This window comes from Octopus sinensis, linkage group LG11, assembly GCF_006345805.1.
Source record: "Octopus sinensis linkage group LG11, ASM634580v1, whole genome shotgun sequence".
Classification (NCBI taxonomy): domain Eukaryota; kingdom Metazoa; phylum Mollusca; class Cephalopoda; order Octopoda; family Octopodidae; genus Octopus; species Octopus sinensis.
In genome coordinates this window covers 18,829,697-18,847,196 of record NC_043007.1, presented here as the reverse complement: position 1 = coordinate 18,847,196, position 17,500 = coordinate 18,829,697, and the positions used below count along the sequence as shown (strand labels likewise).

Below are 17,500 nucleotides of genomic sequence, written 5' to 3'. Positions count from 1 at the left end.
TTATACATACACACCTATATACATAACCTCTAAATTACTTTTTTTTTCTTCCATTTTCTAGTTTAAATTTCACCGAAACGTCCCAGCTCTTTCGATGCGTTCTTGCTGCTGTTGTTGTTGTAATTGTTGTTGCTGCTGTTTAAGTTGCTGTCGTTTACTGCAGTTTGAGCTTTGACCTCAGCCATTTAAAAAACGAAACTCAGCCATACGATATGACTTGGCTGATAACAAATCAAAAGAGACCAAATTATAAAGGTGTGTGAGAAAAAAAAAATTCGTTTTTCAATACAAGTTGAACCACTTTCTAATATATATTTTCTTTTCTTTCGTGGACTTGGATGTTGACTGCAGTAAAAAAGCGGGGGCAAGAAGGGAAAAAAATAAGAGAAGAGAGCTGAATAAAAAAGGCCACACGTCAATGTCAATATCCACATAGAGAGATAGATATATATATGTGTATATATTCTCATTTACTTCCCGGTTTTATCTTTATTTAAACTCGCTCCTGCTTCTCTGATTGATCTTTTATCACTGCTGGTAAGTAATTATTTTTTATTCAGTTCGATTTTTGCCTTTTTTTCCCCCTCATTATTATCATTTTTATTCTCATTACATTTTGAGTTCAAATTTCGCCGAGGTCGGCCTTTCGGGAGTTAATGAAATAAGTTACCAGCTGAGCAATGAGGCCGATGCTCTCTCGACCGGCCGCCTTCTCACAAAATTTCAGGCTTTGTGCCTATGGCAGAAAGGATTTATTTCATTAAATATATATTTTTTAAATTTCATTTAGTTTCAGCTCACGAGCTGTGGCCACGCTGGGGTACCGCCTTTTCGGTTCATTAGATTCTGAATTCAAATTTCGCCGAGGTCTACTCTGCCTGTCATCCTTCCAGGGTCCGTGAAATAAGTACCAACTAAGCACTGGGGTCGATACAATCAATTGTCACGCCCTACCGCCTCCAAAATGTCAAGCCTTGTGACTTTTTAGAAAAGATTATTATTTCTTATTCTTCTTATCATTATTTTTGCGTCAGCTACTACGTTCTCAGTTCAAATTCCGCCGAGGTCGACTTTGCCTTTAATCCTTTCGAGGTCGATGAATTAAGTACCAGTTCAACCACTGGGCGGTCGATATAATCGACTAGTCCCCTTCCCCAAAATAGTTACCTTCGTGGCAAAATTTGAAACTGTTATTATTATTATCATTATTATGGCGGAAGCAAACAATACGTACACCACCCGTTTTCGACGTAACAAAAACCCTAATCCTAACCCTAAACCATAACCACCGGGTGTTACGTATTCTTTACTTTTGCCTATTATTATATTAAGGTGGTAGGCTGGCAGAATCACAAATAAGGTGGCGACCTGGCAGAACCGTTAGCACGCCGGGCAGAATGCCTAGCGGTATTTCGTCTGCCATTACGTTCTGAGTTCAAATTCCGCCGAGGTCGACTTTCATCCTTTCCGGGTCGATAAATGAAGTACCAGTTACGCACTTACGTCGTTATAATCGACTCAATACCTATATCTTTATTACCCACAAGGGGCTAAACACAGAGGGGACAAACAAGGACAGACATAGGTATTAAGTCGATTACATCGACCTCAGTGCGTAACTGGTACTTAATTCATCGACCCCGAAAGGATGAAAGGCAAAGTCGACCTCGGCGGAATTCGAACTCACAACGTAACGCAGAGGAAATACCGCTAAGCATTTCGCCCGGCGTGCTAACGTTTCTGCCAGCTCGCCGCCTTACCTTTGTCTGTCCTTGTTTGTCCCCTCTGTATTTAGCCCCTTGTGAGTAATAAAGAAATAGGTATTTTGTCTGCCGTTACGTTGAGTTCAAATTCCGCCGAGGTCGACTTTGCCTTTCATCCTTTCGGGGTGGATTAAATAAGTACCAGTTACGCACTGGGGTCGTTGTAATCGACTTAATCCGTTTGTCTGTCCTTGTTTGTCCCCTCTGTGTGTAGCCCCTTATGGGCAGTAAAGAAATAAGCAACGTTAGCTCGCCTGTTGCATTTCTTCCGATTCATTACATTTCGAATTTAAATCCCTCTGAAGTCCATTTTCCCTTTTCTCTTTTCGGGGTCAATATAACATTATCGACCCTTCCTTGACTTAGCCATTCATTCATTCAATCTTTACAATTGTATAAATCTAGTTCCACATCAATGAATAGCCAGCAGATATCTAACAACTGTAACTATCTCATTAGGCATAACTACAGTTTAGTGCCCCAGTTCACCCGCATCCTGAACGCTAATTTTTTTTTCCTTCTAAACTTCCGTCAAAAATGCATACTTTTTAAAGAAGGTTTTAAGTGATTTGCTTTCGGAGTTGTCGATTACTTCCCCCATCCCCTTATCTTATATCGTTTACTTGTTTCAGTCATTCGACTGTGGCCATGCTGGAGCACTATATTGAAGAATTTTTAGTGGAATGAATCGACCCCAGTAATAAATTGTTTCGTTTTTCTTTAGCAACTTTAATATCACACAGCTACGCCTATATATATATATATATATATATACCAGAGTAAACACATAAATGTGAAACAAGGTGGAAAAAAAGAGTACTCAAATACCAGTGGTAGAGTAATATGCTTTATTTAAAGCAGCAGAAAATTCAACAAAATCTGTTACTCTGAGTTTCACATTAGCAAAAACTATCCGACAAACGGGAACGTGAAACTCAGAGTAACAGGTTTTGTTGAATTTTCTGCTGCTTTAAATAAAGTATATATATATATATAATTTCAGGTCCTTGTGCCAAAATTAGAAAGAATTATCAAATCAGTGAGCTAGCAGGACCATTATCGTGTTGGACAAAGTGCTTAGTGCCATTTATATGTTGCTTTTCATTCTGAGTTCAAATTTTACCAGGATCGGTTTTGTCTTTCACTCTTTGGGGATGAAGAGGAGGGGTCAATAAAATAAAATGCCTGTCGGGTGCTGAGATCGATGTAATTGAGTAGATCCCTTCCCTTCAAAACCGATGGCTTTCTGCCTAAATTACAAACCATTAAGGGTAATGAGCAAGCTGAAATGTTAGAACATTGGAAGAAATACCTTGCCATGTATTGATATTGGAGCTGTTTATTGTCTTATTGTCTGGCTATAAATCAACTCTTGATCAGTCCAGATTGTGTAGACCTTATAGTCAAAGCTGTGATTGTTCAACCTATTTTTAAGACTTGAGAACTATTTTGTCCAATGTATCTGATTTTTTGCTCTAGTGAGGAACGATTTTTTAAAACTCTTTTTCTTTCTAAAGGAAGATTTGGCTGCTGTTGCTAGTATGTTGAATGCCTTAGAGCAGTTTTCCCTACCTATTTTTTCCCAGGCCCCTGCACCTCCACCCTTGTTCATCACTCACTATATTCACTTTGCAGTCCAGTACTGAGAGTGATGGTGCCAACTGACCTCTACCCATCTCGGAAATTACTGGTCTTGTGCCTGACTCAGATTCTAACACTGGAGATGTACTACAGTGTCAGCTGTTCACTATTATTCTTATTGTTATTATTATTATTTATTATTTATTTTTTTATTTTCTTTAGATTCCTATATTTTGAGCAACAAAATTTATGATTTTGCCCTAAAAATGTGCATTTTAAAAGTTTCAATGTCCCCTGCTCCTTAAATTCTTTGTTTCTATTTTTTAATTTCTTTTATTTTATTTTATGTGTGTGTGTGTGTGTGAGAGAGACTATACTCTTTACTCTCTTACTTGTTTCAGTCATTTGACTGCGGCCATGCTGGAGCACCGCCTTTTAGTCGAGCAAATCGACCCCAGGACTTATTCTTTGTAAGCCCAGTACTTATTCTATCGGTCTCTTTTGCCGAACCGCTAAGTGACGGGGACGTAAACACACCAGCATCGGTTGTCAAGCAATGCTAGGGAGACAAACACACACACACACACAACACATATACACACATATATATATATACATATATACAATAGGCTTCTTTCAGTTTCCGTCTACCAAATCCACTCACAAGGCATTGGTCGGCCCGGGACTATAGCAGAAGACACTTGCCCAAGATGCCACGCAGTGGGACTAAACCCGGAACCATGTGGTTGGTTAGCAAGCTACTTACCACACAGCCACTCCTGCGCCTATTTATTCATTTTTATTCTGTAAGTTTTTGGCAGGTGGGGTGAGGGATTTAAAAATACAGAGAGTATAATTCTGAGAAAAAAAGGCCAAGTGATTTTCAAAATTTCAAATTTAAAAGAATTGCCCCTTCTTTCTTTCTCTGCCCCCTTTTTATAAACCCACACCCACTTGGAAACAAACACAGGAGGGTTTTCAACTCATTCATTCATTTTGTACATATGTTGATGTATGTTGAGTAAAAACACCAAAACAACAACCAGCAGACAACACGAGGGAATGAGACCTCGATGTGGTCACTCTACATGCTAGAAATACTAGTAGTTAAATCTCCCTCAAACCACTCGTCTCTAAAGTCTTATCAACGAAGGACAGATTAGACAATGTAGTGTAAAATACACAAAAATACAAAGATTAGGAATTTGAAAAATTAATATTTTTAAGTTACTCTTTCCTCTGCCGATTCTAATAATAAAATAAAGAATAAGTTATCACATTAGTTCTTACATATGTCCTTTATTTCTTAAGACTAAAGTTTTGAGGGAGGGACCATATTAAGACACCCTATTCCTCATGTTATTTTATGGTTGTTGTTTTTATTCAGCATACATCCATGTATGTGCAAATGAACAAGTTAAAAAAATACAGCCTTGTCTAGTTATATATGGGAGTTGAAGGAAAGCAATATCAACAACAACCAAATAGAATGGATACTATAGTGCAGTATTGTGTAGTGCAATGAGTGCCATGCAAGATGGTAAGGTATATGTCTTGTATAGTGTGGTGTGCTGAATTCCAGTGACATGCAGTGCAATGCAGTGCCATGCTGATTAGCATGATGCAGGGGTGTTGTACTGTATGATATTTAGCAGTCTAATTTCCTGCAGTGTCATTGTCATCATCATGTATCATACGCCTGCAGTACATTGATGACACTGCAACGAAAGTCTTTCTCATTTAGCGCAAGTTCTCCAGCCACCTTGCTACCTTTGTCCAACCATTTCATGATATTGACCACCCGTTGCATTTTTTGTCCACCTTTTAGTCTATTATTTCTACTCCTCCTTCCATGGTGATGATGTTTCAAACCTCTGCTTCTTCGAATATGGCCAAAATAGTTCTCACTATGTTCAGGAGTTGTCATCCTGTACCTTTCTGTCCGATGGTCCTTGTAAGAGACACATAACATTCTCCTGTGCACCCACATTTCAAATGCACCAATTATATTCTCTTCAAATCTGCAGCGTCCATGCAAATTAATGCCTATTGGCCAAATAATCACTTGCACTAGTCATCCCCACTCATCATCATCATCATCATCATCATTTAACGTCCAGTTTCCATGCTGGCATGGGTTGGACGGTTTGACTGAGGACTGGCAAGCCAGTAGGCTGAACCAGGCTCCAATCTGATTTGGCAATGTTTCTATGACTGTATGCTGTTCCTAACACCAACAACTCCAAGAGTGTAGTGGGTGCATTTTATGTGCCACTGGCACAGGTGCCATTGACCTGATACCAGTATTGGCCATAACTACAGTCTAACTTGGCATGACAGGCCAATACAAGCACAGTATATCACCATGGGTGCCAGTCAGGCGGCACTGTTTTTAACACAGTTGGAGCTCATGCAGTGTGGTGTTGTGTTTGCAAACTGGTGTGATATGCGACGCTATAGTGCAGTGTAATGTGGTGCACACTAGTGCGGTTCAGTTTTTTTCTCAAGCTGTTTGGTTTAGTACATGGTGTTTGTGGTGCTGCATGTGATATGCTGTTGTCTGTCGATTGCCATGTGGCGTCTGGTAATTTCATGCCTTTTCTTTCACAGTTGCTGCCGTAAATTGAAAAAAAATGGGAGAAAATACAAACGAGAAAAATAAGAACAAAAAGAAAACTGAAAAGAACAACAACAAAACAGACAACACCAACAAAAACAATAACAAACCAAATAACAAAACCAACAACAACAACAATAACAAAACCAACAACAACAACAATAATAAAGCCAACAAAAACAACAACAATAAAGCCAACAACAACAACAATAATAAAGCTAATAGCAACAACAATAATAAAGCCAACAAAAACAACAACAATAAAACTGCGAACAACAACAAAGCCAACAGCAATAAAGCCAACAACAACAACAACAAAGCCAGCAACAAAAGCAACAACAAAAAGAAGAGCTCAAAATGTACCAAGTGAGTGATTGTTTTTTAATATTTGTTTATTCATGGCCAATGCCAGTGTCACCTGAATGGCTCCTGTGCCGGTGGAACATTAAAAGCACCATTTGAACATGGTTGATGCCAGCCCTCCCAACCCAAATGGTTCCTGTGCTCGTGGCATGTAAAAAGCACCACTTGAGTGTGGTCAATACTACTGTTGTCTGACTGACCCCCATACTGGTGGCACGTTAAAAGCACCATTTGAGTGTGGTCAATGCTAGTGCTGTCTGATTGACCCTCATGTTGGTGGCACATAAAAAGCACCATTTGAACATGGTTGATGCCAGCCCTCCCACCCTGAATGGCTCCCGTGCTCGTGGCACATAAAAAGTACCATTTGAGTGTGGTCAATTCCACTGTTGTCTGACTGCCCCCCATGCTGGTGGCACATAAAAAGCACCATCCAAACATGGTTGATGCCAGCCCTCCCACCCTGAATGGCTCCTGTGCCGGTGGCATGTAAAAAGCCCCATTTGAGTGTGGTCAATGCCAGTGCTGTCTGACTGACCCCCATGCTGGTGGCACATAAAAAGCTCCCATTACATTCTCAGAGTGGTTGGCATTAGGAAGGGCATCAAACTGTAGAAACCTTACAAGAACAGATTGGAGCCTGATGCCACCTTCTGGCTTGCCAGTCCTCAGTCAAACCGTCCAACCCATGCCAGGCATAGAAAGTGGACATTAAATGATGATAATGGTAAGGCTATGGGCTGGCAGAGTTGGGAGCATGCTGGGCAAAAAATGTTCAGCGACATGTTGTCCATCTTTACGTTGTAAGTTCAAATCCTGCCATGGTCAGTTTTGCCTTTCATCCTTTCCAAACTGATAATATTTAGTACCAGTTTAACACTGGGTTCAATTTCATTGACCGTGCCCCTCCCTAGAATTACTGGCCTTGTGCCAACGATTTGAGACTAATATTTGTTTACATTAACCCATAAACTACCAAATTTTTTCATTCATATATTTGGGTTTTGCCAGGTGTCTTAGGAGTTAAAATAATATATAGTATTTAAATTTTCTTCATATGTGAATTATTTTGGAAATTATGATAAATTTTTCGAAAACTCCCAATTGGGGATCGCTGAAAAAAAAAAGAATATTTATCCTTCTTTATTGAATTGCAATAATAAACATTTTAGTTTTTGTGAAACTGTAGCATCAAATGCAAATGTGTATGAAATATAAATGAATGATATAATGGTATGGTCATGTGTTGTGAATGGATGAAGACAGCTGTGTGAAAAAGTGTCACATCCTAGCAGTTGAGGGAACCTGCAGAATAGGTAGACCTGGAAGTCCTGGGATGAGGTGGTGAAGCATGACCTTTGAACATTGGGCTTCACTGAGGTGATGACAAGTGACTGAGACCTTTGGAGATATGCTGTGCTCAAGAAGACCCAGCAAGCCAAGTGAGACCATGACTGTGACTTATGCCTGTGCTGTATAACCAGACCATTTAAGAGTACCCTTTCAATCATTGGATAATAAACTTGTGAAGACCTGTTGAGGCAAGTGAAATTGTTGTTGTGGCCAATGACAGTACCTATTTCTTTATTACCCACAAGGGGCTAAACATAGAGGGGACAAACAAGGACAGACATAGGTATTAAGTCGATTACATTGACCCCAGTGCGTAACTGGTGCTTAATTTATCGACCCCAAAAAGATGAAAGGCAAAGTCGACCTCGGTGGAATTTGAACTCACAACGTAAGGGCAGATGAAATACCGCAAATCACTTCGCCCGGCGTGCTAACGCTTCTGCCAGCTCGCCGCCTTTATGACAGTACCGCCTGATTGACACCCATGCTGGTGGAACATTAGAAGCACCATTCGAGCATGACCATTGCCAGGACTGCTGACTGGCTCCCATGCCGGTGGCACATAAAAACAGCACCATTCGAGCATGGTCGTTGCCAGTGCTGCCAGACTGGCTCCTGTGCTGGTGGTACATAAAAACAGCACCATTTTGTGTATGGCTGATGCCAGTACCGCCTGACTGGCCCCCATGCTGGTGGCACGTAAAAGCACCCACTACACTCTCGGAGTGGTTGGCGTTAGGAAGGGCATTCAGCTGTAGAAACTTTGTCAGATCAGATTGGAGAGTGGTGCAGCCTCCTGGCTTCCCAGACCCCGGTCGAACCGTCCAACCCATGCTAGCATGGAAAACAAATTTAAACGATGATGATGATGATGAGTAGATGCAGGTTTCGAATCCCACTGGTAAGCCTATTGCTGTTTTCTCTTTCAAATTGTTGCCTGTTGTTTCTCTTATGAATTTTACCAATGTTTCTCATCTTTCTGTGTTCTTCATTCCAGGGCATGTCTATCCGGTCTTAAAAGCCTCTTTTATCTCCTCTTGGTTATTGTTTTCTGCACACATGGCTTGCTTCCAGTTTTCTTCTGGACATTCCCAGAAATCAGCAACTTTGTGATATTCTCAAACCGACGTATGTAACATAGCTTCTTTTTAACATTATCAACCAAATGCTTGTGTGTTGTTTGTATTTGTGATATATATATATATGGGTAGGTGTGACATTGCTGTGTAGTTAAGAAGTTGTGCCTCCTAACCACATGGCTCCTGGTTCAGTCCTACTTTGGACACCTTCAGCAAGTCTTGCTGACACAGACCAACACCTGTCTCTTTGGAGGCCATTTTTGCAGCTCATATATATATATATATATATATATATGAAGTTAATCCAAACATGAAAATACAAAAAGAAAACACAATAACGCAAGGACGTAGAACAAATATAGTATTATTGGACACTCAGGAAAGGAAAGATGGAAGGAGGTTTTAACTTTTTGAGCAGAGCTCTTCGTCAGAAACATAGAAAAAGGAAAGATCCAAGGAAGGGAAGACGGAGGGAAAAAAATCATCAACGATATACATGCGGTCACATTTTATATATATATATATATATATATATATATACACACACAACACATACGCACACACACACCTGCATGCACGTACATATCCACACATACACACTGATATCTCCTTCTCTTACACTCTCCTATCTTAGAAAGAACTTGTTCTTCACCCATTCCCATCCAGTCATTTCAAAATGTAACCGCGTGTGTATCATTGGCGATTATCTTCCTCCGTCTTCCCTTCCTTTGGACTTTACTCTATTTCTCAAGAAGTGCTTGGCTCGAAACTTTAAAATGCTCTTTCTTTCCTTTCTGAGCATCTGATAATACAGTACTTGTACCACATCCTCGCGTTATTGCTTTTTCTGGTTTGTTCTTTTTTTTTGGATTTACTATATATATACACATATATTCTGTAATTCTTTTAATTTTTCACTCATCTGACTGCGGCCCTTACTGGAGCACCACCTTTAGTCGAACAAACAAATCGACCCCCAGTTCGATTTATAAGCCTTATTCTTTGTAAGCCCAGTACTTATTCTATCAGTCACTTTTGCCGAACAGCTAAGTTACGGGCATGTAAACACACCAACATCGGTTGTTAAGCGATGGTGGGAAGGACAAACACATATACACACACACACACACACACATATATATATATATATATAGAGAGAGAGAGAGAGAAGAGAGAGAGAGAGAGAGCAAAAGTGGATGTATGCCGATATATATATATATATATATATATATATATATATATATTTAAAAATACAAAATGGGACAAAAACGCAAAACATCCAAATAGATGATACAAAAACACGGACGGGTCATTCGAAGCCTTTACGCTTCAGTCAAGAACCAGATCATCCTCGCAATTTCAGCTAAGTGTTTTTGCATTTATATTCGTATTATTTTTTTTTTGTGTATTTATATTCGTGTAACATCGTCCATTTTTCTGTCCTTGTTTCGTATACATTCAAAGCTTTTTTCCAAGGAATCTAATGCTCTTAGCTTAGTGTTTCCTTGGAGCTGGCCAGATTGGAGCAATCTCAAGATTAATCAGCCGAAATTGTAGGATGATCCGGTTCTTGACTGAAGATTAAAGGCTTCGAATGACCCGTCCGTGTTTTTTGTATCATCTATTTCGATGTTTTGCGTTCTTGTACCATTTTGTGTTTTATATATATATCACCTTGACCGACCAGTCCATCAGGCGTCCATTTGACACCGCTGGTCACAGCACGCTGTCCACTCCTCTCTGGATTGCGCCTTTCTCATCCACATGATCCCAATCGTCCTCCTGAAATCGTAACTCCACCGTCGTGGAGGTCTTCCAGGTGGTCTTTTCCGCTCGCGCGGGTACCACTCGACAACTGCGTGGGTCCACCGATTATCGGTGAGCCAGGCGATGTGTCCAGCCCATCTATATTTACTGCGTGTATACTCTGCAATGACATCTCTCACGCCGGACTTCTTTCTGATAATCTTGCTACTGATGTGCTCTCTTAACGAGATTCCAAACATTGACCTTTCCATGGCTCTTTGAGCCGTTACCAGTCTTTGCTCTTCTTTCTTTGTGGCACACACTTGATGGGCTTCTTTTAGTTTCTGTCTACCAAATCCACTCACAAGGTTCTGGCGCCCTAAGAGCACTAAGGGCACAAGACAGTAATATTCAGGCATTATTTTTTAGTTTATTGTTAATTATGTTTGTAATGTTCACAGAATGAAATACGGTAACGCTAACTGAACCAATAAATTCTCTTTTATTCTTGCAGTAAAGTGGACAGTTTTCGCGAATTTGAGTGACCCTCACTCTTTCGGTTTGGATTATACCAGAAATTTCTTTCTCCAGTCAAAGCGGAATATTAAGCTGGGTGCTTGGTAAGGTTCCAGTTACTGTTTAGGATATGAGATACATTGTGAGGTTTATGTATGAATGTGTGTGTGTGTGTGTGTGTGTGTGTGTGTGTGTGTGTGTGTGTGTGTGTGTGTGTGTGTGTGTGTGCATGTGTGTGTGTGTGTGTGTGTGTGTGTGTGTGTGTGTGTGTGTGTGTGCATGTGCATGTGTGTATGCGCATGTCCGTGTGTGTGTTTGTGTTTTCTAACATTACAAAAGTATATATTTGTTTCTATTTTTGTTACCCAGAGGCTATCAGATAAGGACCATTTCAAGGAAAAATGCATCTGTTTTATGTATGGAAAACCGGCATTGAAAACAATATATAAACCATAGACATAATAATAATAATAATAATAATATTATAATAATAATTATAATAATAATTATAATAATAATTATAATTATAATAATAATTATAATAATAATAATAATTATAATAATAATTATAATAATAATAATAATAATTATAATTATAATAATAATAATAAAAATAATAATAATAATTGTAATAATGATAATAATAATAATAATAATTTTTTCAAATTTTGGCACAAGATCAGCAATTTTATTGAAGGAGGCTTGTCAATTACCTTGACCCCAGAATTTAACTGATACTTATTCTACCAACCCTGAAATAATTAAAACTGAAATTAACATGAGCAGAATTTGAACTCCTGACATAAATGGCAGCTCATCACTTTAATAATAACAACAATAATAACCCTTTTTACTATAGGCACAAAGCCTTAAATTTGGGGTGAGGGTGAGTAAGTCAATTACATCAACCCCAGTGCATAACTTATTTAATCGACCCTGAAAAGATGAAAGGCAAAGTTGACTGCAGTGGAATTTGAACTCAGAGCGTAATGGCAGTCAAGGTACCACTAAGCATTTTTGCCTGGTGTGCTAATGATTCTGCCAATAATAATAATAACGATGATGATAATCCTTTCTACTAGAAGCATAAGTACTGAGATTTGGGGCAAGAGATTAAGTCAAGAGATTAAGATAGAGTGTTTTGTTACCATGACTAAAATGGGGAACATCAGTCTGATGAAGGCGATTGTCCATAAGTACCGACACCAAGGTCAGGTTACGTTAGTAGTGGCTAAAATCAGCAATTACATAATGAAAGACTAAAAAACGAATACAGTATAATAATTCAAACACAACACACAAAAATAGGGTAAAAACCTCATATATATATGTGTGTGTGTGTATGAAAACTATATATATATATATATATATATATGTATACATATTTGTATATACAGTTGTGTCTAGGGAGAGTCATTCTCTTTTAGTGCCTTATTATTTAACACACTCACCGGTAAAATTTCCACTTATTTCTTATTTTTAATAAAAAAAAATAAATAAATAAAAGTAATAAAAAATTTTTTTTTAAATAAAAAATTAGAACTAAGTGGAAATTTTACCGGTGCGTGTGTTGAATAATAAGGCACCAAAAGAGAATGACTTTCCCCAGACACAACAGACACACAAACTCATATAAAGAATCTTGCACAAAACAAATCCAAAAACGAAATATATATATATTTATATATATATATATATATATATATATATATATATAAAATAAATATAAGAGAGTGGTCACTATATGGCTCACTCTAGCACCGTTAATCCAAAAGGTTTCAACCACTAAAAATACATGTTTCCCATGAAAGTCAGTACGATTGTTAGCTCACACGGACAGGGCAAATAAAAAATAACAAAAATACAGATTATTTTGGGACAATTGTTTCGCTATTAATGAATTAAATGTAATTTTACTTACAAAAAAATCCACTTGTAGCTCATCGGCCAAAACTATCTGGATGAAATCCACTCAATCACACGCCAGATTTTACCATAACGATAAATACGCGTGTGGTTCAATTGATTACATCCGATGTTATAATTCAAATGCCCCAACTAACAGCGCGCCAAACTTTCACGGAAAACAAATACAGCATTTAGAAATAAATGCAGCATAATTATAATTAATTAATAAGGGTGAGAGAAATAGATACTAATTTAATAGTATATCCATTCAACACCAAGTGGCCTAGTGCTCCGAGAAACCTGGATTATTATAATATTTTATATATATTATAATATTTTTACAAATAAATATAAGAGAGTGGTCACTATATGGCTCACTCTAGCACAAGTTAATCCAAAAGGTTTCAACCACTAAAAATACATGTTTCCCATGAAAGTCAGTACGATTGTTAGCTCACACGGACAGGGCAAATAAAAAATAACAAAAATAACAAAAATACAGATTATTTTGGGACAATTGTTTCGCTATTAATGAATTAAATGTAATTTTACTTACAAAAAAATCCACTTGTAGCTCATAGTGACCACTCTCTTATATTTATTTTGTAAAAATATTATAATATATTATAAAATATTATAATAATCCAGGTTTCTCGGAGCACTAGGCCACTTGGTGTTGAATGGATATACTATTAAATTAGTATCTATTTTCTCACCTTATTAATTAATTATAATATGCTGCATTTATTTCTAAATGCTGTATTTGTTTCGTGAAAGTTTGGCGCGCTGTTTGTTAGTTGGGGCATTTGAATTATAACATCGGATGTAATCAATTGAACCACACGCGTATTTATCGTTATGGTAAAATCTGGCGTGTGATTGAGTGGATTTCATCCAGATAGTTTTGGCCGATGAGCTACAAGTGGAGTTTTTTGTAAGTAAAATTACATTTAATTCATTAATAGCGAAACAAATTGTCCCAAAATAATCTGTATTTTTGTTATTTTTTATTTGCCCTGTCCGTGTGAGCTAACAATCGTACTGACTTTCATGGGAAACATGTATTTTTAGTGGTTGAAACCTTTTGATTAACTGGTGCTAGAGTGAGCCATATAGTGACCACTCTCTCTTATATTTATTTTGTAAAAATATTATAATATATTATAAAATATTATAATAATCAAGGTTTCTCGGAGCACTAGGCCACTTGGTGTTGAATGGATATACTATTAAATTAGTATCTATTTCTCTCACCTTATTAATTAATTTAATGGTATGCTGCATATTTCTAAATGGTAATTTGTTTTCCGTGAAAGTTTGGCGCGCTGGTTAGTTGGGGCATTTGAATTATAACATCGGATGTAATCAATGAACCACACGCGTATTATCGTTATGGTAAAATCTGGCGTGTGATTGAGTGGATTTCATCCAGATAGTTTGGGCCGATGAGCTACAAGTGGATTTTTTTGTAAGTAAAATTACATTTAATTCATTAATAGCGAAACAATTGTCCCAAAATAATCTGTATTTTTGTTATTTTTTATTTGCCCTGTCCGTGTGAGCTAACAATCGTACTGACTTTCATGGGAACATGTATTTTTAGTGGTTGAAACCTTTTGGATTAACTGGTGCTAGATGAGCCATATAGTGACCACTCTCTTATATTTATTTTGTAAAAATATTATAATATATTATAAAATATTATATAATCCAGGTTTCTCTTCGGAGCACTAGGCCACTTGGTGTTGAATGGATATACTATTAAATTAGTATCTATTTCTCTCACCCTTATTAATTAATTATAATTATGCTGCATTTATTTCTAAATGCTGTATATTTGTTTTCCGTGAAAGTTTGGCGCGCTGTTAGTTGGGGCATTTGAATTATAACATCGGATGTAATCATTGAACCACACGCGTATTTATCGTTATGGTAAAATCTGGCGTGTGATTGAGTGGATTTCATCCAGATAGTTTTGGCCGATGAGCTACAAGTGGATTTTTTTGTAAGTAAAATTACTTTAATTCATTAATAGCGAAACAATTGTCCCAAAATAATCTGTATTTGTTAATTTTTGATTTGCCCTGTCCGTGTGAGCTAACAATCGTACTGACTTTCATGGAAAACATGTATTTTTAGTGGTTGAAACCTTTTGGATTAACTGGTGCTAGAGTGAGCCATATAGTGACCACTCTCTTATATTTATTTTGTAACAATATTATAATATATTATAAAATATTATAATATCCAGGTTTCTCGGAGCCACTAGGCCACTTGGTGTTGAATGGATATACTATTTTAAATAGTATCTATTTCTCTCACCCTTATTAATTAATATATATATATATATTATATATATATATATACGTATTTGTATATTCTGTATTTAAATTATATTTATTAATTTATTTCTCTACACAGGCATATACTTCCTGATAATTTAAGGAGCAAGGGCAAAGATTTTAGTGATAATGACTTTGAGAAAAGTCTTCAAAAGTCTGGAGCACCAATTGTGATGTATATGCACGGAAACTCCGGTTCCAGGTATGAATTGCCTTTTTATATTTGTACCTCACATAAATATGAATGAATTGCAATGTATATAAGTGTGTGTGTTTGATCTGCATATATGCATCCGATATCTATACACAAATGCATAATGATATACACACGTGGAAGCAAAGTGGCTGAGTTCCTTTTGAGCATTGGGCCTCACGGAGGTGAATTCCTTTCTTGTGTTGGGCCTCATGCATCTGGCATATTACCATCTTCCTCTCTGCTGGTGCCATTCAGTTGACAAGGGTCTTCTTTTATCTTGTGAGTTACTGGACAACCTCACTCATGCTGGTACCATGAAGAATGCACTCTGTACATTCTATAAAAGGGTTGGCATTAGAAAGAGCATCTAGTCGTAAAACCCATGCTAATGAAGACATTGGGGCCCCTTGCAATCCTCTGGTTTGCCAGATCCTGTCAAACCATCCAACCCATGCCAGCATCAAAGACTGATGTTAAATAATGATGATGTTGGTGATGATGAAGTAAAATAAGGAGAGACAAATAGCAGAAATGAAGCCATCATTTCTTTGTAAATATTACAGTATATGCCCCAGCTATAATATACCCTTGGGGTATAGAATATGCCCTTGGTCTAATATCATCATCAGTATCATCGCTTAACGTCCATCTTCTATGTAGTCATGGGTAGGATGGTTGACAAGAGCCAGCCAGGTAGCAAAAATTACCCTTGGCTACTGTGTCTGTTTTGGCAGGGATTTTACGGCTGGATGCCCTTCCTAACACCAACCACTCCACAGAGTGGAATCAGGGCTTTTTACGTGGCACAAGCACAGGTGAGGTTAGTTTTGGCATGATTTTTACAGCTGGACACCTTTCCTGATGCCAACCACATTACAGTGTGGACTGGATGCTTTTAACATGGCACAACCAATGAAATCATCTGCGTTTCATGAATCTGCTTTTTCTTGCAGGGCCTGCAGTCACCGTGTCAAACTGTATCATCGTTTATCACAGATGAATTATCACATAATAACTTTTGATTATCGCGGTAAGTTCAGTCTTTGGTGTTGTTCATTGTCTTGCAATTTGCATGCACACCTATATATATCATCAGTGTGTTGGTCTGCTTGTATATAAATGTGTGCCTTTACATGCATGCACACAGTGTGTGCATGTCTCTGTATACATAAATGGAGTGTTGAACCAAATCAGCTTTCTTTTCTTATTTTGGCTGATCTGTGTCTTGTGATCTTATAAGTATTGTATGGTTTCTTTTCCTTTAATACATCATTATTGTGAATCATTGTTGTAATGTGATTGAATAATTTTTTATGAAAGGATTTGTAGGCTGTATACAGACATGCCTATGCTTATATACATGGATATAAGTGTATCTGTGTGTGTGTGTGTGTGTGTAATGTTTTTAATGCTGATGCCACCCTTGCATTGAAAGGTTCTGCCTAGGTGTCAAAACCATAATGATATCTGTTAGGTAGCTGATGATGGATATATACTTTTGATGTGCTTGTTGACTGTGGTGGTTCTGAGTTGTCCTTCATTGATATTCTAATTCCCAAAGGGCTAAACTTGTTTTAAGGGTCCTTGGTTTCTTGATTTATGGGTTTATTTATTCAAATAAATTACACCATACTTGTGTGAGCGTCCTTCATAGTAAGGACAATATTTGTTTAGAGGTTAATTGTTTCAAATCCCCACAACTTTCTTCAGAGGTTTCTATTGAATAACAATACTTCATAAAGTTTATGAGATTTGAAACTATGGTGGTCTCATAGGGTTTATATTAAAAGTATATGACCTGGCATACACTTTTCATCTCTCCTCAACTCTAACAGTTGAAACCTGGATACATCCATGATATTCTGGTACATATGATCAGATGACTTAGTTTTATCTATTATACATCTCTGTGTGAATATGCATTGAAATGTTGTTATTAATAATATAATGTGGAGAAGATTACAAAACAGCTGTAAAGACCCTCTTTGGTCATGAATGACCATGGGATTGCACCTAGAAAGTTCCTCTCCATTACG

General features: G+C 37.5%; 1 protein-coding gene and 1 long non-coding RNA gene across 2 annotated transcripts in view; both read left to right on the top strand.

Moving 5' to 3' along the window:
* Nucleotides 1-66: 66 nt before the first annotated feature.
* Nucleotides 67-6,006, top strand: LOC115217553. Its single transcript, XR_003882174.2, has 2 exons — nucleotides 67-537; nucleotides 5,955-6,006. It is a non-coding gene; the product is annotated as an uncharacterized LOC115217553 (long non-coding RNA).
* A 202-nt stretch (nucleotides 6,007-6,208) lies between these two features.
* The window catches only part of LOC115217260 (lysophosphatidylserine lipase ABHD12), a gene marked incomplete at its 5' end in the record, with an annotated part of 24,579 nt that continues 13,287 nt past the window's right edge, over nucleotides 6,209-17,500 (top strand). The window contains 5 exons of the mRNA XM_029786901.2: nucleotides 6,209-6,327; nucleotides 8,675-8,805; nucleotides 11,017-11,122; nucleotides 15,348-15,470; nucleotides 16,418-16,494. Coding sequence (XP_029642761.2) covers nucleotides 6,209-6,327; nucleotides 8,675-8,805; nucleotides 11,017-11,122; nucleotides 15,348-15,470; nucleotides 16,418-16,494 — 556 coding nt within the window. The remainder of the gene's footprint in view (nucleotides 6,328-8,674; nucleotides 8,806-11,016; nucleotides 11,123-15,347; nucleotides 15,471-16,417; nucleotides 16,495-17,500) is intronic.